The sequence below is a fragment of the Oncorhynchus clarkii genome, chromosome 16 (assembly GCF_045791955.1).
Source record: "Oncorhynchus clarkii lewisi isolate Uvic-CL-2024 chromosome 16, UVic_Ocla_1.0, whole genome shotgun sequence".
In the NCBI taxonomy this organism is placed as follows: Eukaryota; Metazoa; Chordata; class Actinopteri; order Salmoniformes; family Salmonidae; genus Oncorhynchus; species Oncorhynchus clarkii.
This window is the reverse complement of record NC_092162.1, coordinates 36679913-36705759: the sequence shown is the minus strand read 5'-3', so window position 1 is coordinate 36705759 and position 25847 is coordinate 36679913. Positions and strand designations below refer to the sequence as shown.

At 40.2% G+C, this 25847-nt stretch overlaps 1 protein-coding gene across 1 annotated transcript in view; it reads right to left on the bottom strand.

Annotated features, from left to right (window-relative positions):
• Positions 1–25847, bottom strand: part of LOC139367581 (copine-9-like) — a 108150-nt gene that overhangs the window by 40408 nt on the left and 41895 nt on the right. Inside the window, exons 3-4 of the mRNA XM_071105838.1 lie at positions 25749–25795; positions 22204–22307 (exon numbers count right to left, since the gene is read on the bottom strand). Of these exons, the coding sequence (XP_070961939.1) occupies positions 22204–22307; positions 25749–25795 (151 nt within the window). The remainder of the gene's footprint in view (positions 1–22203; positions 22308–25748; positions 25796–25847) is intronic.

Here is a 25847-nt window from a genome sequence, read left to right as displayed (position 1 = left end):
TAGGGAAGTATGTCCTTACCTATCAGTTTAGGTATTGGATACTGTACGTGTCGTCCTGAACTAAATGAGCAAATCAAATTATCTCTAAATTAACCTTAACATTTCACAGGGACGTTTCTGCATGAAGGAGGGATACACAGTAGAGGGGCTGAGGATATTCTCTTTGGTTGAGTCCCAAATGGTACCCTATTCCCTTTATATTGCACTACATTTGACCTGAGTCCATAGGACTGTGGCCAAAAGTAGTGCACTATACTTGGAATAGAATGCAATTTGGGATGCAATTTGTCTCCCAACACGAGAACATCCATTGACTGTTGGACTAGTCAACATCCATTGACTGTTCCTGAATCCTATTCACTGTGGATATGAAGCCAATCCTCCACCTCGGACTCAGGGCTTCGATGCTTGCTTAACCATTCCCTAGCTCAAACTCGCTTGTTTTCATTGGTTCAATGGTATAGAACATTATTGAGTGCCATCACTTGGGAGTTATCTGTTTGCCTGTAGCATGACTGTTATGCTGGAGTAGTTTCACGACTTCCGCTGAAGTCGGCTCCTCTCCTTGTTCGGGCGGCGTTCGACGTCACCGGCTTTCTATCCATCTCCGCTCCATTTTTCATTTATCCATTTGTTTTATCTTGTTCCCTGCACACCTGGTTTTCATTCTCCAATCACACTACATGTATTTATTCCTCTGTTCCCCCTCATGTCTTTGTGTGAGATTCTTTTGTGTACCGTGTCTATGTTGACGTGCTTTACTGGTATGCGTTTTTTCCGTGTTTTATTTCACGAGGTATGTTATTGTGTTTTTACAATATTATTGTTTATGTTTATTTGTTTGTACATAATTATTGTGACTGTTTGCGCGTTTTTAACTTTTGACAATTGGCTGGAGGTTTCGACGCAGTGGCGTCTGTCCGTCTGTTGGTTTCTCCTGCCTAAATAAAGTGTGCGCCAGTTCACAACTCTCTGCTCTCCTGCACCTGACTCCGCTCCCAGTACGCACACCATTGACAAGTAGACTGATTGATTATTTGCCCTTTGTTAATACAATTTTTATATTGACCCTGTTAACACCTGAGTTACACTGCTTGTTTGTAAGAACTTTGTCACAGCGCAGAACAAATTGTTTTTCCCATGGCATATAATCAGACATTTCAAATTCATACAATGGCAATACATATACACTACCATTCAAAAGTTTGGGGTCACTTAGAAATGTCCTTGTTTTTGAAAGATAAGCACACTTTTTGTCCATTAAAATAACATCAAATTGATCAGAAATACAGTTAATACATTGTTAATGTTGTAAATGACTATTGTAGCTGGAAACGGCAGATTTTTAAAGGACTATCTACATAGGAGTACAGAGGTCCATTATCAGCAACCATCACTCCTGTGTTCCAATGGCATGTTGTGTTAGCTAATCCAAGTGTATCCTTTTAAAAGGCTAATTGATCATTAGAAAACCCTTTTGCAATTATGTTAGCACAGCTGAAAAATGTTGTGCTGATTAAAGAAGCAATAAAACTGGCCTTCTTTAGACTAGTTGAGTATCTGGAGCATCAGCATCTGTGGGTTCGAATACAGACTAAAAATGGCCAGAAACAAAGGACTTTCTTCTGAAACTCGTCAGTCTATTCTTGTTCTGAGAAATGATGGCTATTCCATGCGAGAAATTGCCAAGAAACTGAAGATCTCGTACAATGCTGTGTACTACTCCCTTCACAGAACAGCACAAACTGTCTCGAACCAGAATCGAAAGAGGAGTGGGAGGCCCCGGTGCACAACTGAGCTAAAGGACAAGTACATTAGAGTGTCTAGTTTGAGAAACAGATGCCTCACAAGTCCTCAACTGGCAGCTTCATTAAATAGTACCCACAAAACACCAGTCTCAACTTTAACCTTGAAGAGGCGATTCTGGGATGCTGGACTTCTAGGCAGAGTTGCAAAGAAAAAGCCATCTCTTTCCAGTGTCTGTGTTCTTTTGCCCAATCTTAATCTTTTCTTTATATTGGCCAGTCTGAGATATGGCTTTTTCTTTGCAATTATAGAATAGTGGGACAACATTCCACAGACCACAATCAACAACCTGATCAACTCAATGCGAAGGAGATGTGTCGCGCTGCATGATGCAAATGGTGGTCACACCAGATATTGACTGGTTTCTGATCCAAGGCCCTACTTTTTTTTTAAGACACAGTATTTGTGAAGGGAAAAAAAGCATATACAGTGGGGCAAAAAACTATTTAGTCAGCCACCAATTGTGCAAGTTCTCCCACTTAAAAAGATGAGAGAGGCCTGTAATTTTCATCATAGGTACACTTCAACTAAAAAAAATCCAGAAAATCACATTGTAGGATTTTTTATGAATTTATTTGCAAATTATGGTGGAAAATAAGTATTTGGTAAATAACAAAAAGTTTATCTCAATACTTTGTTATATACCCTTTGTTGGCAATGACAGAGGTCAAACGTTTTCTGTAAGTCTTCACAAGGTTTTCACACACTGTTGCTGGTATTTTGGCCCATTCCTCCATGCAGATCTCCTCTAGAGCAGTGATGTTTTGGGGCTGTTGCTGGGCAACACAGACTTTACACTCCCTCCAAAGATTTTATATGGGGTTGAGATCTGGAGACCGGCTAGGCCACTCCAGGACCTTGAAATGCTTCTTACGAAGCCACTCTTTCGTTGCCCGGGCGGTGTGTTTGGGATCATTGTCATGCTGAAAGACCCAGCCACGTTTCATCTTCAATGCCCTTGCTGATGGAAGGTTTTCACTCAAATCTCACGATACATGGCCCCATTCATTCTTTCCTTTACACGGATCAGTCGTCCTGGTCCCTTTGCAGAAAAACAGCCCCAAAGCATGATGTTTCCACCCCCATGCTTCACAGTAGGTATGGTGTTCTTTGGATGCAACTCAGCATTCTTTGTCCTCCAAACAAAACGAGTTGAGTTTTTACCAAAAAGTTATATTTTGGTTTCATCTGACCATATGACATTCTCCCAATTTTCTTCTGGATCATCCAAATGCTCTCTAGCAAACTTCAGACGGGCCTGGACATGTACTGGCTAAAGCAGGGGGACACGTCTGGCACTGCAGGATTTGAGTCCCTGGCGGCGTAGTGTTTTACTGATGGTAGGCTTTGTTACTTTGGTCCCAGCTCTCTGCAGGTCATTCACTAGGTCCCCCCGTGTGGTTCTGGGATTTTTGCTCACCGTTCTTGTGATCATTTTGACACCACGGCGTGAGATCTTGCGTGGAGCCCCAGATCGAGGGAGATTATCAGTGGTCTTGAATGTCTTCCATTTCCTAATAATTGCTCCCACAGTTGATTTCTTCAAACCAAGCTGCTTACCTATTGCAGATTCAGTCTTCCCAGCCTGGTGCAGGTCTACAATTTTGTTTCTGGTGTCCTTTGACAACTCTTTGGTCTTGGCCATAGTGGAGATTGGAGTGTGACTGTTTGAGGTTGTGGACAGGTGTCTATTATACTGATAGCAAGTTCAAACAGGTGCCATTAATACACGTAACGAGTGGAGGACAGAGGAGCCTCTTTTTAAGTGGGAGAACTTGCACAATTGGTGACTGACTAAATACTTTTTTGCCCCACTGTAGTGGCCTGAAAAAATATGTGAACTCTTTGGAAATACCTGGATTTCTGCATGAATTGGTCATACAATTTGATCTGATCTTCATCTAGGTCACAAAAATAGACAAACACAGTCTGCTTAAACTAATAACACACAAACAATTATACGCTTTCATGTCTTTATTGAACACATCGTGGAAACATTCACAGGGAAGGGTGAAAGAGGTATGTGAATCCTTTGGCAGCAATAACCTCAACCAAACGTTTTCTGTAGTTGCGGATCAGACCTGCACAATGGTCAGGAGGAATTTTGGACCATTCCTCTTCACAAAATTGTTTCAGTTCAGCATTATTCTTGGGATGTCTGGTGTGAACTGCTCTCTTGAGGTCATGCCACAGCATCTCAATCGGGCTAAGGTGAGGACTCTGACTGGGCCACTCTAGAATTTTCTTTTGTTGAAGCCATTCTGTTGTTGATTTACTTCTGTGTTTTGGGTCATTGTCCTGTTGCATCACCCAACTTCTGTTGCGCTTCAGTTGGCGGACAAATAGCCTAACATTCTCCTGCAAAATATCTTGATAAATTTGGGAAATAATTTTTCCGTTGATGATATTAAGCTGTCTAGGCCCTAAGGCAGCAAAGCAGCCCCAAACCATGATGCTCCCTCCACCATACTTTACAGTTGGGATGAGGTTGATGTTGGTGTGCTGTGCCCTTTTCCTCTCCACATACAGTGTTGTGTGTTCCTTCCTAACAAAACTGTAGTTTCATCTGTCCACAGAATATTTTGCCAGTAGCGCTGTGGAACATCCAGGTGCACTTTTGCAAACTTCAGATGTGCAGCAAGGTTTTTTTTGGACAGCAGTGGCTTCTTTCGTGGTGTCCTCACATGAACACCATTCTTGTTTAGTGTTTTACGTATTGTAGACTCGTCAACAGAGATATTAGCATGTTCCTGTAAGTCTTTAGCTGACACTCTAGGATTCTTCTTAACCTCATTGAGCATTCTGCGCTGTGCCTTTGCGGTCACCTTTGCAGCTACCCCTAGGGAGAGTAGCAACAGTGCTGAACTTTCTCCATATATAGACAATTTGTCTTACCAAGGACTGATGAACATCAAGGCTTTTAGAGATACTTTTGTAACCCTTTCCAGCTTTATGCAGGTCAACAATTCTTAATTTTAGGTCTTCTGAGATCTCTTTTGTTCGAGGCATGGTTCACATCAGGCAAGGCTTCTTGTGAATAGCAAACTCACATTTTGTGAGTGTTTTTTATAGGGCAAGGCAGCTCTAACCAATATCTCCAATCTCGTGTCATTGATTGGACTCCAGGTTAGCTGACTCCTGAATCCAATTAGCTTTTGGAAAGGTTAGCCTAGAGGTTCACATACTTTTTCCAACCTACACTGTGAATGTTTAAATGATGTATTCAATATAGACAAGAAAAATACAATACTTTGTGTGTTATTAGTTTAAGCACACTATGTTTGTCTATTGTTGTGACTTAGATGAAGATCAGATCAAATTTGATGACCAATTGATGCAGAAATCCAGGTCGTTCCAAAGGGTTCACATACTTGTTCTTGCCACTGTATCTGTATTGCCAGTCATGGGAAATCCATAGATTCGAGCCTCATTTATTTATTTCAATAGACTGGTTTCCTAATGAACTATATATAACTCAGTAAAATCTTTGAGTTTTTGTCATGTTGCTTTTTTTGTTCAGTGTACATAGTGAACAGTGTACATAGTGTACATAGCCCTCGAGTTCATTATTGAAGGTGAGTGTGATGCTTTTCAATTGATAACTATACAAAACTTTCTTTGATGTTAGTAAATAATATTGACATTTTACAACAAACGTGATTGTGAAGATGGATAAATTCCAACACAATGATATAATGGCACAGACATTATCCCAAAATGGCATCAGTTTGTCATAGGACCACAGCATATATAATACGGTTCCTTTTAGTTGTTTTGCATCTCCAACAGAGTATATGACATGTCTGGGTGCATTACATGCATCCTGGCAGGAGTGTAGTAAATCCTATGGATTATCTTTAATTGCAATAATTTATGTCTGAAGTTGTAGGAGCAGATATGAACACTCACATACTATATATGTGACCAATCATTCTCATCAATATCTTCCTTCAGATCTGTTTCCCATTTTCTCCTTATAGGTTCTGAGCTATCAGGTAGAGATTTAATAACCCTTGATATAACTTGGCAATCAACTTCTTTGGCATAGCAGCTTCTTTCAGTATGGTTTCAATGCTAGATGCTTTAGGTTCATCCAGATTATGTTGAAGCACTGCTCCAAAAAATAAAGGTAACACTAAAATAACACATCCTAGATCTGAATGAATGAAATATATTATTAAATACTTGTTTCTTTACATAGTTGAATGTGCTGACAACAAAATCACACAAAAATGATCAATGGAAATCAAATGTATCAACCCATGGAGGTGTGGATTTGGAGTCACACTCAAAATTAAAGTGGAAAACCACACTACAGGCTGATCCAACTTTGATGTAATGTCCATTTCACAGAAGTGTGATTGACTTGGAGTTACATTGTGTTGTTTAAGTGTTCCCTTTATTTTTTTGAGCAGTGTATAATTGTATAATTAATTCATGAACACATACATGGCTGTCTGAAAAATGTTTATGTAAAACAGAGCAGTAGCTGCGTTTATCTGTCCGGATCAAATTCCATTCTGTGGCTTTGGCTAATATACCTTCTTTTTTTGCTGTGTTATCGTTTGGTATCGTTTTGGTATCGAGAATCACGATGGTATCGAGTATTTCGATATACTAAACCTGGTATCGAAGTCAACATTCTGGTATCGTGACAGCACTAGTGATAGGGGAGTTTCTTGTAAATAACCGATGTTGGCTTTATTCTTTTTCAAAAAAAGAAAAATACCTGAATTATTTTTGGCTGGCTGCACAATTCCATTTACATTCTATGTCACACATGTTAACAGTATGTGTGTGCGCAGAAGTGTTAAACTTCAAATAGGAAAATCTTTCTTTAGAGCCAAATTTTAGCAAACAAAAAAATTGTGACGAAATGCGATTAACAATAGAAATTCATGTTATTAACCGTTTGACAGTCCTAGTAAAGACCCATCCCAATATCATGTTGTGGATAATACTGACGATATAAATAGATTAAAGCTTCAGGCATTCTAAATCAGGGGTCTCCAACCTTTTCTAGCATGAGAGCTACTCATTTTTTTCTTCTTTTCAAATAAGCACATTCTTCTCTTCCCCAGGTCTTTAGTGTAAAAGAGAAAGTAATGCACTATGTTTTCTGTCAATACACCTAGTCAAATAATGGTTAATAAAAAACTCTAAGTGGGACCTTATAAATGCTGTGATCCCCCCCAATGTTATGTTGTATATTTTCCCAAAATACGTTCTCAGTTTTATTTTTCCTGGATTTTGGAATGTTATTTTTTCACACCCCAAATGACAATTGTTCATGGATGTTCTGAGTCCAAGTCAATACTTAAATCACATCAGAATAAAAAAAATGTATAGGTCTGGAAGAAAACTAACGTATTTTGTTTTTTGTGTAATCCCCCTTAATTGTGCATCTAGCGAGTGATGAATGTGCCGTCTAATGTGCCGGTTTGGCGATGGTTCTGTATTGCTGCTGCTCATTCATGGCAAAGTTTGCAAATAACTAATTATGTACTTCTGCCAGGTAAGCCTACTTTGCAGTTAACATTTAATTGACAAGGTTTCGGGGAAAGAATTTCTGTCAACCAACAAGACAGTTATCACATTAACTGGCTACACATTTAAAATTTAATTTTCGTATTTTTATTTAACTTTTATTTAACTAGGCAACGACACTGGGCCAATTGTGCGCTGCCCTATGGGACTCCCAATCACAGCGGCTTGTGATACAGCCTGGAATCGAACCAGAAAAATACAACACTAATACATCCTGATTAGATGAGTATTCAACCCCCTGATGTTCAAATCACTTTTTTTTCTCTAAGAGCTTTACAAACCTGGATTGTAAAATATTTGCCAATTACTTAATTTTTTTACTTCAAGTTCTGTCAAGTTTGTTGTTGATCCTTGCTAGACAGCCAAGTCTTGCCATAGATTTTTCAGGTCGATTTAAGTTAAAACTGTAACTAGGCCTCTCAGGAACATTCAATGTAGTCTTGCTAAGAAACTCCAGTGTATATTTAACCTAGAGTTTTAGGTTATTTTCCTGCTGAAAGGTACATTTATCTCCCAGTGGCTATTGGAAAGCAGACTGAACAAGGTTTTCTTCAAGGATTTTGCCTGTGCTTAGCTACATTCCGTTTCTTTTTATCCTGAAAACTCCCCAGTCATTGCCGATGACAAGCATATCCATAACATGATGCAGCTACCACCATGCTTGAAAACGTTAAAGAGTGGTAATCATTAATAGATTTGCCCCAAAAATAATGCTTTATATTAAGTACAAAAGGTTAATGTTTTTGCCACATTTTTTGCAGTATTACTTTAGTGTCGTATTGCAAATATTAGGAATGTTTTGGAATATTATTATTCTGTACAGACTTCCTTCTTTTTACTCTGTCATTTAGGTTAGTATTGTTAAGTGACTACAATGTTGTTAATCTATCCTCAGTTTTCTCCTATCACAGCCATTAAACTCTGTAATTGTTTTAAAATCACCATTGGCCTAATGGTGAAATCCCTGAGTGGTTTCCTTCCTCTCCACCAACAGTGTTAGGAAGGATGCCTGTATCTTTGTAATGGAGTTAATAACTTCACCATGCTCAAAAGGATATTCATTGTCTGCTTTTTTTATTTTACCCATCTACAAATAGGTGGTCTTCTGTGCGAGGCATTGGACAACCTCCCTGGTCTTTGTGGTTGAATCTGTGCTTGAAAATCACTACTCGACTGAGGGACCTTACAGATAATTGTATGTGTGGGGTACAGAGATGAGGTAGTTATTCCAAAATCATGTTAAACGCAATTTTTTCACAGTGTGTCCATGCAACGTATTATGTGACTAGTTAACCACATTTCTACTCCTGAACTTATTTAGGCTGGCCATAACAAATAGATTGAAAACATAGTTACAGATCTAAATGTACAGTATGGTTACCAGGAGGAAAATGGGGGGAGGGTCATGCTTTTTCAATTTCAGTCAAGGGGAGGGTTTAGTATTTTTTTTAAATCTAGACCAGGGGAGGGTCATGTAATTTGTAATTGATGAAATGTAAATATTTCTCAGTGTTTTAGAAATTGTCCCAGACGTCGCCTCTCATGTCTGATTCTCCGCTGGTTTCACAATATCAATAGGCTACGAAGTGCATGATCGGAAAAGCACAGAGCATAATTATATTTCTATCTAGCTGGTGTAAATAAAACTTGGCTGCATTACACACTGCAATGGATGCTCCAACCCTGAGCCCTGGCCTGCTCTGCTCTTGCTGATCAACAACTTTTTGGTGTGCTGCTTAAGCAATGGCTGTGCTGTGAAGGGCTACGGTGGCAGTTCAGGAGGAGAGTCAAAAGCTCCTTCTGATTATTTATTTTTGATTAGGCCTAGTCCCATAAATATACTATATTGCAGTTTGAAAAGGAGAGCGCAAAGTTGAGATGGAGGACCGGAAGTCAACTATGACAGCTTTCTACTACAATAGATTTGATTAAACACAATATGTTTCTTGCCCATGATGTTATGAGTTATTGACCTCATAATAAAGCCAGATTCGACTAATTTACATTGTGGTACTAAAACTTGAAGCAGCAGCCGGGGCACAATCAATCGGAAATGGACAGCTCATGGTGCTGAAAGTAGGCTAATTCAAGTAGGCATAATTCATTTAAACCGTCTTCCTTTTAATTAGACTTTACAATTAGACTAACAACAATAGTGTCACGACTTCCGCCGAAGTTGGTCCCTCTCTTTGTTCAGGCGGCATTCGGCGGTCGACGTCACCGGTTTTCTAGTCACCACCGATCCCATGTTTCATTTTCGATTTGTTTTGTCTTCATTATACACACCTGGTTTCCATTCCATAATCATTGTTCCCTGTTTAACCCTCTGGTTTCCCCCTTGGTTTTGTGTGTGTTTGTTATTGTCAAGTTGTCTCGTTTTGTGACCTGGATTATTTAATCTCCTTTATGGAATATTGTTTTTGAGTAAAGTAACGGTTATTACTCATCTCTGTGTCCTGCGCCTGACTCCGCCTTACCAGCATCACCTAGACATATGACAAATAGGGCTTTGTGTTGGAGTCTATTTCTTCCTATTTAAGAAATAAGATGTAGGCCTACCCGTTTGACAGACGAAATTAGCCTATGGCTGCTCTATCCATAGATTAGCCTACCTCCGTATTAGTGAAGGGCTGTTAAATTAAAATCAAGACTCGAATTGAGGGGGTATGAGAGGGTGCCATAGGCCTAGCTTTTATTAAAGAAACTGGTAAAAAAAAAAAGTACAGGCCTACCCCTTGTTAGCTTAAGTATTTTAAGAAAATAAAACTAATTTGTTTTTATAAAGTGACCTGTAACAGCGCTTTGGTCCGGGATGCTTCATGCTAGAAACAAGCTGTAAAATACCCAGGAATGTCACGTTCTGACCATAGTTCTGTTATTTTAATCTTTGTTTTAGTATGGTCAGGGCGTGCGTTGGGGTGGGCAGTCTATGTTTGTTTTTCTATGTTGGTTTTTGTGTTCGGCCTAGTATGGTTCTCAATCAGAGGCAGATGTCGTTAGTTGTCTCTGATTGAGAATCATGCTTAGGTAGCCTGGGTTTCACTTTTGGTTTGTGGGTGTTTGTTTCCGTGTGAGTGTTTGGGCCACACGGTACTGTTTCGGTTTTGTATATTTCACGTTTATTATTTTGTTCCAGTGTTCAGTTGTGTTTTTGAATAAATCAATATGGACACTTACCACGCTGCGTTTTAGTCCGATCCTTACTCCTCCTCAGACGAAGAGGAGGAAATCCGTTACAAGGAAAGACGTTACTTTGCATATGGGGATATCAATGTTTTGTTCTTTGACATTCAGAGGCTGACTTTGCTTTAGAAGTAATCTAATTTTGACACTATCAATTGATTAAGCTATTACCTTTCTGTACAATAGAAGATGTTTAAACCCAGACAGCTTTTAGGGAAAAACTTGTGACCTTTTCACATTGGGTTAAGCCACGTAAGAAGAGTAGCCAGCAGTTAAAGCTTACATTTTTTTCTGCGGCAGTAGGCCTATTCTGTCTGGGGTGGAAAAGTAAAGTACCATGCTCGGATTCGTAATGACGTCTCAGATTTGAAAACAGGGACTGTTTTGTTGCAAACAAGACACCGATTTGGCATTTGGAGCTCATGCGGTGGGGGAGATCTTTGTGGGCTATACTCAGCCTTGTCTCAGGGTAGTAAGTTGGTGGTGTGTTGATATCCCTCTAGTGGTGTGGGGGCTGTGCTTTGGCAAAGTGGGTGGAGTTATATCCTGCCTTTTTGGCCCTGTCCGGGGATATCGTCAGATGGGGCCACATGTCCCCTAACCCCCCCCCCCCCCCATCTCAGTTGCTAGTATCTGTGCTGCAATAGTCTATGTGCCGGGACTTGGGTCAGTCTGTCCTATCTGGTGTAATTCTCCTGTCTTATTTGGTGATGCCCCTTGGTTTGCTGCTCATGTCCCCTCTTGGGCCAACCGTTCAATGTGCTCGTTGGATTGTGGGACCCTGTGTGAAGTTCTCCTGTCCAAATAGTTGTGGTATTACCTTTTCCAGGAATTCTTCCATACCGGTTGTTCCACAACTTTCTGGGAAATGTTGATTTGAATTGCGACTGAAGTCTTCCATCCCGTTTCATCTTTCAGTAATGATGTATTTTTGTTCATCCACAGTTTTCTTTACACGGTTAACCCAGTTTCAGCCTCCACATTTTGAGGTTCAATCATACAATTATGCAGTTGTATAATTCTGCCACGAGCAGTAATGCAGATCTTGAGATGAGCGAGATGTAAGATTTAGCTCTCACACAGCCACACAGTTTAGACGATGTTCAGTTTAGAAAGAAAAAAAAACAAAGCCTACTGTATATCGTTGACTACATTAAAGCTATAATGGCACCTAGGAAATCTTTATCTAGATCTGGAATAAGAGGTGGGGTGGCTTACCAGCAAAGCCAAGTGGATGTAATGACAGCACATAATCAATGTGATAAATGAAAAGGCTTGAGCTGGATCTATGATTGGTAAGCCCGTTATGGTGGCTCCCTGAATGACAACCTGTGAGAAGGACTGAGAAACAGATCATTATTAATTGGTCCTATGTATAAATTAAAGGTTTATTTTAGCATCTAGCCTAGCCAGAATTGTTATATTTTTATCAGATATGAAATTAGAAGATAGAATTGAATACAAGACTACAGTATATAATTGAAAAGCAACAATCTGGTTGTTTTTACAAAAATATACACTTATAGACACATGATGCCGACAGTGCCTTCGGAAAGTATTCATTGACTTTTTCCACATTTTGTTACGTTACAGCCTTATTCTTCTTATTTTAAATATCATTTTTTCCTCAGCAATCTACACACAATACCCCAAGAATGACAAAGCGAGAACAGTTTTTTATTATTTGTGCAAGTTTATTACAAATAAAAAACAGAAATGCCTTATTTACATAAGTTTCCCGACCCTTTAATATGAGACTAGAAATTGAGCTCAGGTGCATCCTGTTTCCATTGATCATCCTTGAGATGTTTCTACAACTTGATATGAGTCTGCCTGTGGTAAATTCAATTGATTGGACATGATCTGGAAAGGCACACATCTGTCTATACAAGGTCCCACAGTTGACAGTGCGTCCGAGCAAAAATAAAGCCATGAGGCTGACGAAATGTTTGTAGAGCACTTAGACAGCTTTGTGTTGAGGCACAGATCTGGAGAAGGGTACCAAAAAATGTCTGCAGCATTGAAGGTCCCCAAGAACACAGTAACCTCCATCTTTCTTAAATGAAGAATTGGTCAGGGAGAACCCGATATTCACTCTGACACAGCTCGAGGGTCACTCTGACAGAGCTTTAGAGTTTCTCTGTGGTGATGGGAGAACCTCCCAGAAGGACAACCATCTCTGCAGCACTCCATCTATCAGGCCTTTATGGTAGAGTGGCCAGATGGAAGCCACTCCTCAATAAAAGACACATGACCGCCCACTTGGGAGTTTGCCAAAAGGCACCTAAAGGACTCTCAGACCATGAGAAACCAGATTTGATGGTCTGATGAAACCAAGATTGAACTCTTTGGCCTGAATGCCAATTTTCACATCACGTCTGGAGGAAACCTGGCACCATCCCTACGGTGAAGCATGGTGGTGGCAGCATCATACTGTGGGGATGTTTTTCAGCAGCAGGGACTGGGAGACTAGTCAGGATCGAGGGAAAGATGAATGGAGAAAAGCACAGAGAGATGCTTGATGAAACAGGACAACGACCCTAAGCACACAGCCAATATAATGCAGGAGTGGCTTCGGGATAAGTCTTGATTGTCCTTGAGTGACCCAGCCAGAACCCGGACTTGAACCCGATCGAACATCTCTGGAGAGATCTGAAAATAGCTGTGCAGCAACGCTTCCCATCCAACCTGACAGAGTTTGAGAGGATCTGCAGAGAGGAATGGGAGAAATTCCCCAAATACAGGTGTTCCAAGCTTGTAGCGTCATACCCAAGAAGACTCAAGGCTGTAATCACTGCCAAAAGTGCTCCAACAAAGTACTGAGTAAAGGGTCTGAAGAATTATCAGTCACAGTACCAGTCAAAAGTTTGGACTGTCATGACATTGCCCTCTTTGGGTACAGCGAGCACCATCCCCTTCTCTCTGCACCATCCCCCTCTCTCTCTTCCCACTACACCAGGCTCTGTTAGGCAGGTCATAAATTCCCGGAGGAGATTGTTCCTCATGGCCAGACAGTATAGAGAGTGAGTTTTCATAGAGAGAACAAAGGAACTTCTTTCACCTCACAGAACTTGAGAACTGAACAATATTCATGTTCTGGAGAATGTATAAATGGTCGGTGAAGTAGCCAGCTATGAACTAACTAAATCATTGGCCCGCCCCATGAGCACAGACATTGATCTGGCGTCGTGGGACAGCCCCTTTCTGCTCTTCCGAATATAACCCCCACCTTGGGAATTTATCTTCAGACCATGCTTCTCTCAACTATGAGAAGGCTAAGTTTTGAGCCCATTGCTGAATTCTTAACCATACCACGTGGTTAAACTCTGAGACTATCGAACCGACAGAATAAGAACAAATCTTTGATACTAATTGCTAGTCTGCAGCTAGGAATTTGGTACCATTGAACGAGAAGACCGACAACCGCCGAAACATCTATTCTATAACAACATTGCTGAATGTTACTCTGAACTATTCATTCCAACCACGGCAGAGAGAGAGAGGGCGGACAAACTCCAACAGAAACAAACTTTCCAACAGAGATCACGACGACACACTGAGCGTAAATATATATATTGATTGCAATTATTCCCAAATGAGTGAGCATTCATTTGCAAAGGATTAGCATTTCAATTGTTATAATTATCAACTTTGTAGTGTCTTATCTTTCGCTCCCTCCTCAGTCCCTTTGTCTAACCATCCGCCATGCCGGTTTAGCCCACTAGGGCACATTTCTCTATAATTTCCTTGTAACCATATCTACTTCTACTGTGATTATTTAGTTAGTAAATAAATGATTTAAGACAATTGATGTTTGGATGATTCATAGTGAAGACTGGGTTCGTGCAGATAACCAACCATTTACAACGTTTGGAATGAGACTAACGTGAGGTAAAGAATAATTCATTAATTAGAAGAGTAATTGATCAGATATTAAAATATCTGAAAGTTATATTAGGAAAATTATAACTTTGTAATCTGAATATTATCCCTGGTGCCCCGACTTCCTAGTTATTTACAGTTACATGATTAAGTTAGTTTAATCATGCAATAATAATTACAGAGAATTTATTTGATAAAAATAAGATGACAGGACACACCTATTCATTCCAGTTTTTTTCTTTATGTTCACTATTTTCTACATTGTAGAATAATAGTGAGGACATCAAAACGATGAAATAACACATATGGAATCATGTAGTAACCAAAAAACTGTTAAACAAATCAAAATATATTTTATATTTGAGATTCTTCAAAGTAGCCACACTTTGCCTTGATTACAGCTTTGCACACTCTTGACATTCTCTCAACCAGCTTCACCTGGAATGCTTTTCCAACCGTCTTGAAGGAGTTCCCACATATGCTGAGCACATGTTCACTGCTTTTCCTTCACTCTGCGGTTCAACTCATCCCAAACCATCTCAATTGGGTTGAGGTCGGGTGATTTTGGAGGCCAGGTCATCTGATGCAGCACTCCATCACTCTCCTTCTTCAAATAAATATGCAAATGTGATATTTCAGTTTATTATTTTTAATACATTTGCAGACATTTCTAAAAACCTGTTTTTGCTTTGTCGTTATGGGGTATTGTGTGTAGGTTGATGAGAGAAAAAAACAATTCAATCAACTATAGAATAATACTGTAACGTAACAAAATGTGGAAAAAGTCAAGGGGCCTGAATACTTTCCGAATGCACTGTATGTGAATGCATTGCATTCAATGGGGGGGAGGGGGGATTAGTGTCACAATATTGATGCCTAGAGATATGCTTCACACACATTACGTGTAAGTGAATACATTGCGTTCAATGAGATTGATGCATAGATATGGATAGAGTAGTTGACACATAAGTCAATTGCATTCATGTCTGTCAGTTCTTTCTCTCTCTCTCGCTATTCTCTAATCATCTAATCCACATATGTCAGAGTCAAGGCCCGCGGGCCACATCCGGCCCGCAAGAAGGTTTTTTACGGCCCCTGGGATGATCTTGATTTATTATTAGAACCGGCCCGCAGCAAGCCGGCAGCCCGCAGATCTTTTACACGCACCAATACTACATTTCCCACAATGCAAAGGTGACGCACCGAGCAGTAGGCTGCTTCATTTCAATATTTATTGGCACAGCAGTCGTCAGCATCACAGTAAAATTAACTTTCAGATACCCATCAAAAATGGCAAAACGGAAGGTGGATACTGAGAACCGGGGGTTTCAAACAAGGTGGGAGTCGGAGTATATGTTCACGAAGGTAGCTGGAAAACCTGTGTGTCTTCTGTGTGGAGAAAGTGTGGCGGTACTGAAAGAGTATAATCTGAGACGACATTATGAAACGAAACACGCGGACAAAAACAAGAATATGGACATGGAACAAAGGCTACAAAAGGCAGAGGAATTAAAACGAGGCCTCAAATCTCGACAGGCTCTGTTCAAAAAAGCCAAATCACAAGGCCAGGCTGCTGTCAAGGCCAGTTTTATTTTGGCAGAAGAGATCGCTAAATCAGCCCGGCCATTTACGGAGGGGGATTTCATCAAAAACTGCATGATTAAAGTTTGTGACGAAGTTTGCCCAGAAAAAAGGCAACTCTTTTTAAATGTGAGTCTGAGCAGAAACACCATTGCCGAGAGAGTAGACCAGTTGTCCATCAATCTAAAAGAGCAGCTTGTGAAAAAGGGAAAAGATTTTATTGCATATTCCTTGGCTGTGGATGAGAGCACCGACATTTCTGACATTGCCCAGTTGTCAATTTTCATCCGCGGAGTGGACTCCAACCTAAGCGTGACAGAGGAGTTTTTGGCTTTACGTCCTATGCATGGCACAACTACGGGGCATGATTTGTATGAAGAGGTGTCAAGATGTGTAAATGAGATGGAGCTGCCTTGGGAAAAACTCGTGGGTTTGACAACCGACGGAGCACCTGCGATGTGTGGACACAGGAGCGGACTGGTGGCGAAGATACGGGAAAAGATGCAAGAGGAAAACGCGACAGGTGAGCTGACAGCTTATCATTGTATCATACACCAGGAAGCGTTGTGCGGTAAAGCCTTGAAAATGGAGCATGTAATGAGCATCATCACGCGCACAGTTAACTTTATCAGAGCCAAAGGTTTGAATCACCGCCAGTTCAAGGCATTTCTGACGGAGTTAGAAACGGAGCATGGTGATTTGCCTTATCACACAGAGGTGCGATGGCTAAGCCAGGGAAAGGTGCTTCAAAGATGTTTCGAGCTTCGTGAGGAGATTTGTCTGTTCTTGGACAGCAAAGGGAAAGACACAACACAACTCCGAGACGAAATGTTTCTGTGTGAAATGGCTTTTCTGTGTGACATTACGAGTCATCTGAATGCAATAAACTTGCAGCTGCAGGGTCGGGATCGTGTCATCTCTGATATGTACAGTACAGTGAAGGCATTTAAAACCAAACTGACTCTGTGGGAGACGCAGATGCGGAAAGAAAATTTGAGCCACTTTCCCAGCTGCCAGACCATGAAAGAGAAGCTCTCTACCAGTGCGTTCCCGAGCACACAGTTGGCTGATAAAATAGGTATGCTTGCCGCTGACTTTCGACGCCGATTTGCTGACTTTGAAGCACAAAAAAGCAGGTTGGAACTGCTCGGTAACCCATTTGCTGTTGACGTGGAAAGCTCACCACCAAACCTCCAAATGGAGTTGATTGACCTCCAATGCAATGATGCACTGAGGGCAAAATATGCGGCAGTGGGTGCTGCGGAGTTCGCCCGTTTCCTCCCCGGCACAATGCCCCAGCTGCGCATCCAGGCTGCTCAAACGTTGTCTATGTTTGGCAGCACATACCTGTGTGAACAACTGTTTTCTTTGATGAACCTGAACAAAACATCACACAGAAGTCGACTTACTGCTGAACACCTCCACTCAATTCTGAGGATTTCTTCAGCTCAGAGCCTTACCCCGAACATTGATGAACTTGTGGAAAAGATGGGACACCACCAAGTATCACCCTCAACCTCAAACAAGTGAACATTACTGTGCAATCACATATTTAGAGTTTTTACTCAGTTCAAGTTTAAAAGTTAAAATTTAATATTTGTTTTCACTGCATGTTACTTCTCCTTAAACAAAGTGTTGTTTTTGATTAATAGATTTTTGCACTTTATTTTTTTGTATTTCAATCCAATTATATTTTAAAAATATTTCAGTTGAGTGGATGATAGAAAATTGCTATTATTGTTTTTTCTTTGAAGTAAATTTAGCCCACTTTTGCTAAAATAGAAAATATAGTCTACTGATGGTGCCTTGAATACCGGTTTCTTTCATTTAATGTTCATGTTATGGGGATATTTATATAAAGGAAATTTGTCTTTTGTGTCTGTTGAAAATTAAAGATTACTGACAGAGCCATAAGAAAATATTGCTTTATTTATCTGATCATATTGTAATATATTTGTTAGGTTTTCAGTAGGTTCAATTAGGTTCACTAGACTATATGCGTCATTTAAAAATTTTTCAATGAACATTCGAACAGTCCGGCCCTCGTCTTGTAGCTGATTTTTTTATTTGGCCCTCCGTCCATTTGACTTTGACACCCCTGATCTAATCTCTCTCTTTCCATCCCTACTTCTTTTTCTCTCCCTCTCTTTGCTTCTCTCTCTCTCTCTCTCTCTCTCTCTCTCTATCTCTCTCTCTACCTCTTCTTTATCCCACCTCCTCTTTCTCTTCAACCCCCTTCTTCCATCCCTTTCACCCTCTCTCTCCCTCCTCTCTCTCTTTCTCCCTTCTGTTTCTCCCTCTCTCTATCTATCTATTCTCTAACACCCACTCTCCATCTCCGGTTTTGCACCCCCTCAGGCTCTTGCGGTGGGGGAGATCTTTGTGGGCTATACTCCGCCTTTTCTCAGGGTAGTAAGTTGGTGGTCTTTTGATATTCCTCTGGTGGTGTGCTTTGGCAAAGTGGGTGGGGTTATACCCTGTCTGGTTGGCCCTGTCCGGGGGTATCGTTGGACAGGGCCACAGTGTCCCCAGTATCTATGCTGCAATAGTCTATGTGCTGGGGCTTGGGTCAGTCTGTCTTATCTGGTGTCCTGTGTGATCTTAAGTATGCTCCCTCTAGTCCTCCAAACTCTTTTTCGCTTTCTCTCTTTCCCCTCCTGGAGGACCTTGGTGCCAGCCCTAGGACCATGCCTGACGACTTCTGGCTGTCCCGTCCCTAGTCCTCCTGGTCATGCTTCTGATCCAGTTTCTGCTTTTCTAAATGCGACTATGGAACCCTGACCTTTAACCGGGCACAGCCAGAAGAGGATTGGCCATCTCTCAGAGCCTGGTTCTTCTCTAGATTTCTTCCCAGGTTCTTGCCTTTCCAGTGAGTTTTTCTTAGACACCATGCTTCTACATCTGCATTGCTTGCTCTTTGGGGTGTTAGGCTGGGTTTCTGTATAGCACTTTGTGACATCAGCTGATGTAAGAAGGGCTGTATAAATACTGTATAAATACATTTATAAATACATTTAATTGATTATATTTCTTTCCCTCCTTCTTTTGTTCCCTCCCCCCTCCATATCTCTATCTATTCTCTAATCCCCCCTCTCCATTTCTCTCTAAAGGAGGTAGAGCGAGAGAAACATAGGAAGAAAAAGGGAGGTAGAGAGGAGAAGGGAGGGAGGGAGACAAAAGAGAGAGAAGAGCGAGGGAGAGGGCGATTAGAGAATAGAGAGTGAGAGAAAACCAACAGACATGAATACAGTTGGCTTCTGTGTCAACTACTTGATGCATATCTATGCGTCAATCTTATTGAATGCAATGCATTCACTTAGGCATCATGTCTCTGATACTTATCTTTAGGCATCAATAGTGACACTAATCTTTCCTCCATTGAATGCAATGCATTCTCTTAGGCGACATGTATCTGATGCTTATCTCTGGGTCAATATTGTGATACTAATCTTCCCCCCAATATATAATGCAATGTATTAACTTAAGGATCATGTCCGTGATGCCTATCTTTAGGCATCAGTATTGTGACACTAATTATCTCCCATTGAATGGAATGTATTGAATTATGTACCATGTATCTGATGATTATCTCCAGGCATCAATATTGTGACATCAATCTTCCCCCCATTGAATGCAATGTACTACCTTACGCTTCATGTATGTGTTGCTTATCTCTATGCATCAATATTGAGACACTAATTCCCAACTACTGAATGTAATCTTTTCACATAAGCGTCATGTTTCTTTATTCGTATTGTTTTGCAAAATGGGCATAAGTGGGTCGTAGCTCTACTACATCCGATGTAAATTGTCCTCTGCGCCGGACCTAAAAATTATGCCTGTTGCACCAGCCCTTCTATAAGCTACTCCTGGGCATAGATTCCACGCCTAATGTGGAAAAGGCAGAGGGTGTAAAATTGGGACCTTTTCATGATATTCACAGAAAATAACAGCAATTTATATTTTCAAAAGGATGTGAGTCTCGTGTTCATACAGTTGAAGTCGGAAGTTTACACACACCGTAGCCATTTAAACTCAGTTTTCACAATTCCTGATATTGAATCCAAGTAAAAATTCCCTGTCTTAGGTCAGTTAGGATCACCACTTAATTTTAAGAATGTGAAACGTCAGAATAATAGTAGAGAGAGATTTATTTCAGCTTTTATTTCTTTCATCACATTCCCAGTGGGTCAGAAGTTTACATACACTCAATTAGTGTTTGGTAGCATTGCCTTTCTATTGTTTAAATTGGGTCAAATGTTTCGGGTAGCCTTCCACAAGCTTCCCACAATAAGTTGGGTGAATTTTGGCCCATTCCTCCTGACAGAGACGGTGTAACTGAGTCAGGTTTGTAGGCCTCCTTGCTCGCACACGCTTTTTCAGTTCTGCCCACAAATGTTCTATAGGATTGAGGTCAGGGCTTTGTGATGGCCACTCCAATACCTCGACTTTGTTGTCCTTAAGCCATTTTGCCGCAAATTTGTAAGCATGCTTGGGGTCATTGTCCATTTGGAAGACCCATTTGAAACCAAGTTTTAACATGATGTTGCTTCAATATTTCCACACATTTTTCCTGCCTCATGATGCCATCTATTTTGTGATGTGCACCAGTCCCTCCTGCAGCAAAGCACCCCCACAACATGATGCTGTCACCCCTGTTGGGATGGTGTTCTTCAGCTTGCAAGCTTCCCCCTTTTTCCTCCAAACATAATGATGGTCATTATGGCCAAACAGATCTATTTTTGTTTCCTCAGACCAGAGGACATTTCTCCAAGAAGTACAATATTTGTCCCCATGTGCAGTTGCAAACCGTAGTCTGGCTTTTTTATGGCAGTTTTGGAGCAGTAGCTTCTTCCTTGCTGAGCAACCATTCAGGTTATGTCGATATAGGACTCATTTTACTGTGGATATAGATACTTTTGTACCTGTTTCCTCCAGCATCTTCACAAGGTAATTTGCTGTTGTTCTGTGATTGATTTGCACTTTTCGCAACAAAGTACGTTCATCTCTAGGAGACAGAACGCGTCTCCTTCCTGAGCGGTATGACGGCTGCGTGGTACCATGGTGTTTATACTTGCGTACTATTGTTTGTACAGATAAACATGGTACCGTCAGGTGTTTGGAAATTGCTCCCAAGGATGAACCAGACTTGTTTTTTCTGAGGTCTTGGCTGATTTCTTTTGATTTTCCCATGATGTCAAGCCTGAGTTTGAAGGTAGGCCTTGAAATACATCCACAGGTACACCTCCAATTGACTCAAATGATGTCAATTAACAAAGGCTTCTAACGCCATGATATAATTTTCTGGAATGTCCAAGGCACAGTCAACTTAGTGTATGTAAACTTCTGACCCACTGGAATTGTGATACAGTGAATTAAAAGTGAAATAATCTTTCTGTAAACAATTGTTTGAAAAAATGACTTGTGTCATGCACAAAGTAGATGTCATAACCGACTTGCAAAAAATATAGTTTGTTAACAAGACATTTGTGGAGTGGTTGAAAAACAAGTTTAAATGGCTCCAACCTAAGTGTATGTAAACTTCCAACTTCAACTGTATTTCAGAACCTCATCTTTTCAAGTCAATTGCAAAATAATACACTTGTGTCTGATCAGATATTAGCAAATTAATAGATGAGCTGCCACCTCCACTTATTTGCCCAGCCAGATGTCAAGGAACCAAATATATAGACGGCGATTCAATGAAACTAAAACAAAACGGTTGGATAACTTTGGTAGTTTCAGTAAGCAACATAATGATAAATGCCTACAATAGCATTAGCCTACTTTATTCCAATATTTTTTGATATTCATTCCAACAGTAATTATTGATTGAGCCATCCAGATGTGGTTGAGAAAATGTGCATGCGTAGTGGTGGGCTTTGCGAAGTGATGGGACCTGCCTCGTAAAGTTTAGAACTGGCACAAGGATGCTAACAACCTAGTAATGGGCGCTACCAAGCAACCATCATTATGAAGCTTCACATCTCATGAACCCGCATTGTTTAAGCCAGACTTAGCTACAACGAGTCTTACTTTTGGTTGGTGCAACAGGTGTAAATTCTGATCCCAAAGTCGGGTGTAGCTACGCCCGACCTAGCATTTAAGACCAATTTGTTTACACCCAACTGATGCAACCGGCTCCAAGTGTCTAGAAGTAGGTATTTCCCAGTTGGCATGGAGACCGAGAGGTTGGTCACTTACACATCAAAGCGGAGGTTCTGCTTCTCTTCAAAGAAGAAGTCCAGGAAAAACTTCCGCACAAAGTTTGGATTCAGCGTGTTGTCAATCACCTCTGTTCTGCCAAACTAAAACAGAAGCCAGGGAAAGAAAATACAGAGGTGACAAAGTGATGCTACGTGTAACGGAACCTCCAATTTCTGTTTAATCCACCAGAAAAGACAGAACAAATATTACAAGAAATATTAATGGTTAAACTCAAATATCCCAATTGATACAAAACAATTACTTTTTATGAGATCATTTACGAAGATTATACAGTAATATATATATATATATATATATATATATATATATATATATATATATATATACACACTACCATTCAAAAGTTTAGGGCCACTTAGAAATGTACTTGTTTTTGAAAGAAAAGCACATTTTTTGTCCATTAAAATAACATCAAATTTATCAGAAATACAGTGTAGACATTATTAATGTTGTAAATGACTACTGTAGCTGGAAACGGCAGATTTTTAAGGAAATATCTACATAGGCGTACAGAGGTCCATTATCAGCAACCATCACTCCTGTGTTCCAATGGCACGTTGTGTTAGCTAATCCAAGTGTATCATTTTAAAATCATTAGAAGACTCGAAACTAGAAGACCAAGAAACTGAAGATCTCGTACAACGCTGTGTACTACTCCTTTCACAGAAACTGTCTCTAACCAGAGTAGACAGAGGAGTGGGAGGACCCGGTGCACAACTGAGCAAAAGTACAAGTACATTAGACTGTCTAGTTTGAGAAACAGACGCCTCACAAGTCCTCAACTGGCAGCTTCATTAAATAGTACCCGCAAAACACCAGTCTCAATGTCAACAGTGAAGCGGCGACAAACTTTTGAATGGTAGTGTGTATGTGTATATATATATATATATATATATATATATATATATATATATATATATATATATATATTACTGTATAATCTTCGTAAATGATCTCATAAAAAGTACTGGTGGAGTTATGTCACGCATGCAGCTAATAGCAATATATGGAAATGTCTGCTCTATCCAAAGTACAACCAACAGATTGCAGCATTACCGTAAAAATGTAGGAGGCAAGTGGAAGTGGGAGAAGGTGATGAACTTTTCTTTATCCAAAATTGGTTAAAGAATATTGTGCTAAATAAAGACGTTTACCTGTTCCATTTAAGGACCACAAAATGTGCAGCTGTGCCATACATTTGATTTGCCAATTCAATGTATGGCACAGGGTTTATGACCTGATAAACAAAGCATCGCCGGATTCAAAGCTTCTAGTTTTTCAATTTAAATGATTATTCAAAATTCTTGCAACCAATAGAATGTTATGTACATGTGGGATACCACCATCCTAGCTCTGCGGGAATCATTACTAGATCACTTGTTTTGGTACTGCTAATATGTACAGTGCCTTGCAAAAGTATTCACCCCCTTGGTGTTTTACCTATTTTGTTTCATTACAACCTGTAATTTAATATATATATGGCATATATAAAATATATGGCAATTAGAACTCAAAACTAGATGGTTTTTAGAGATAGATGGGAGGGGCAGTTGGTAGCTGAACTGGGGGACTAAAAACAAATAAAAAAGATAACTCATGTAAATTATACTTTTAATTATACTTTTTTTTTATACTTGTAAATTATACGTAAAATGTATATAGTATGTTTAAGCTAGAAGTAAAAGCTGAAGTATTGTTGTCCATTACTTTACTTAAATAAGGGGATGGGTGGTAGGGTTAGGGGAACATAAAACACATCAGGGATTGGAAATTATGCAGACAATTACATTGATAGGACCCACAATCTATCTGCAAAATTAAAGATGATCTAACCCCTATTGTTTTATTTAAAAAAAATAACAGAACCTCAATCAAAACATAATCTCTGTGATAGATATCAGTGTAAGCCATTTGATAATCAATAATCACTATAAATCTAAACATATGAACGTTTACATCACTAGCAATAACTGCACATGTTATCTGCCTGGCAATCAGACACTAATCCCCATTGGGCAGAGTGCCTGGCTGGTATGCTCCTATAGCGCAGAGTAATAAACTATTGATCCCTGCACTGCCTCAATACCCAGCTCATGTCCTTAGTGCCCAGTGCACATAATCCCAGCTATCAACTCTGTCCCTCCCAAGCCATTATTAGGCCTGGGAGGGTAGTTTATTGGAACCCTACCAGCCTACCTGGTATCCATCGACCAAGGAACGTCCCATGATACACTTCCACCTGTTCTATTTTGGGAGGCGTTCTTTGAGGTACGATTGGTTAACGGGTAGTGGAGCCTTGCTGGGAATGTTAGAATATAAATTGTGTTGTTAAGGGGAAACACTTTCAATTATTGTGAAGTGACTGAAACTAAGAGGTCTTAGTTATAGTATGTCAACACTACAGTACAGAGGAAACAAATAGATTTACTCAGCATCATTTTAATCTTAGTTTAACACTAACACTTAAGTGCGTATCGTTTTCAACCCTTAGTGTTGGTGTCTCAGTGTATGTGGTAGTGATCAGAAATAGAGAGAAGGGGAATTAGGCAAGGTGCTTTGGCTTGTGAGTCTTCACTAAATGAATGGTGCAAATATGTCTGCAGCTGGCTATGGAAGGTTTACTCTGCTGATTGCGTTCCAATAATTATGCCCTCTCATTGATTAACCCTGCCGCATTGAATAAGCAGGTGGAAGACATCTTGCTGTAAGGGGATGAGAGAGAGAGAGAGAGAGAGAGAGAGAGAGAGAGAGAGAGAGAGAGAGAGAGAGAGAGAGAGAGAGTTGTGGATGTGACTATTTAATGAGCCCCTCTAGAGCTCTAGACATTTGGGAAAATGTGGCTTGTTCACTACCTGAACCTATCTTATCCTTTCTGCTTCTTACCCCAGGCCATTCTACACTGATAGGAATGATGGTAAAATCCATGCCAATTACTGATCATGGCTAGTGGTGCCTTAACCCACTAGTTAGTTAAGGAAATGTGCTGGGCAGTGCAGAATGTTTGGACTTGTGGCATTCAGACAAGTGACACTAACGTCTCAAATGTTTTCTAATTAATACTGCTCATTGATATACAAATGCAACCACATTCGGCATACTTATGTGATTTTGGAACAATCCGAATAGAATAATATCAGGAAATCATTTCAGTGTCAGTGGCTCAGCTACCTACTGGGCACAGGCGTCAGTTGAAAGTTTAGTTTTGATTTACATTTAGGTTCAAAGTTAGGTGAAAAAAATACAAAATGCCTTTATGTTGATGACTTATTGCAAATCCAAAGAGTTTTCTACGTTGATTCAACATCATCACATCAATTTTTGGGGTTGGAAATGATGTGGAAACAATATTGATTCAACCAGTTCTTGCCCAGTGGGAAAAAAAGAAGATGGAACAACATGAGTCTCAGTCCGGGTTCTTACATTTTTCCCCAATCATAGAAATCAGTACCTGTAAGTTAGCAGAACAGTGACTAAAGACGAAAATGCAAAAAGCTGAAAATAGAACTTAATTTTCCACTCACCTCCATCCACTCTTTGGTCCCGATACCCTGAACATACAGCACAACCACTGCATTGAAAGAGACAGAGTTAAAAGAAGGCCATAGAGAACTTCTGAATGT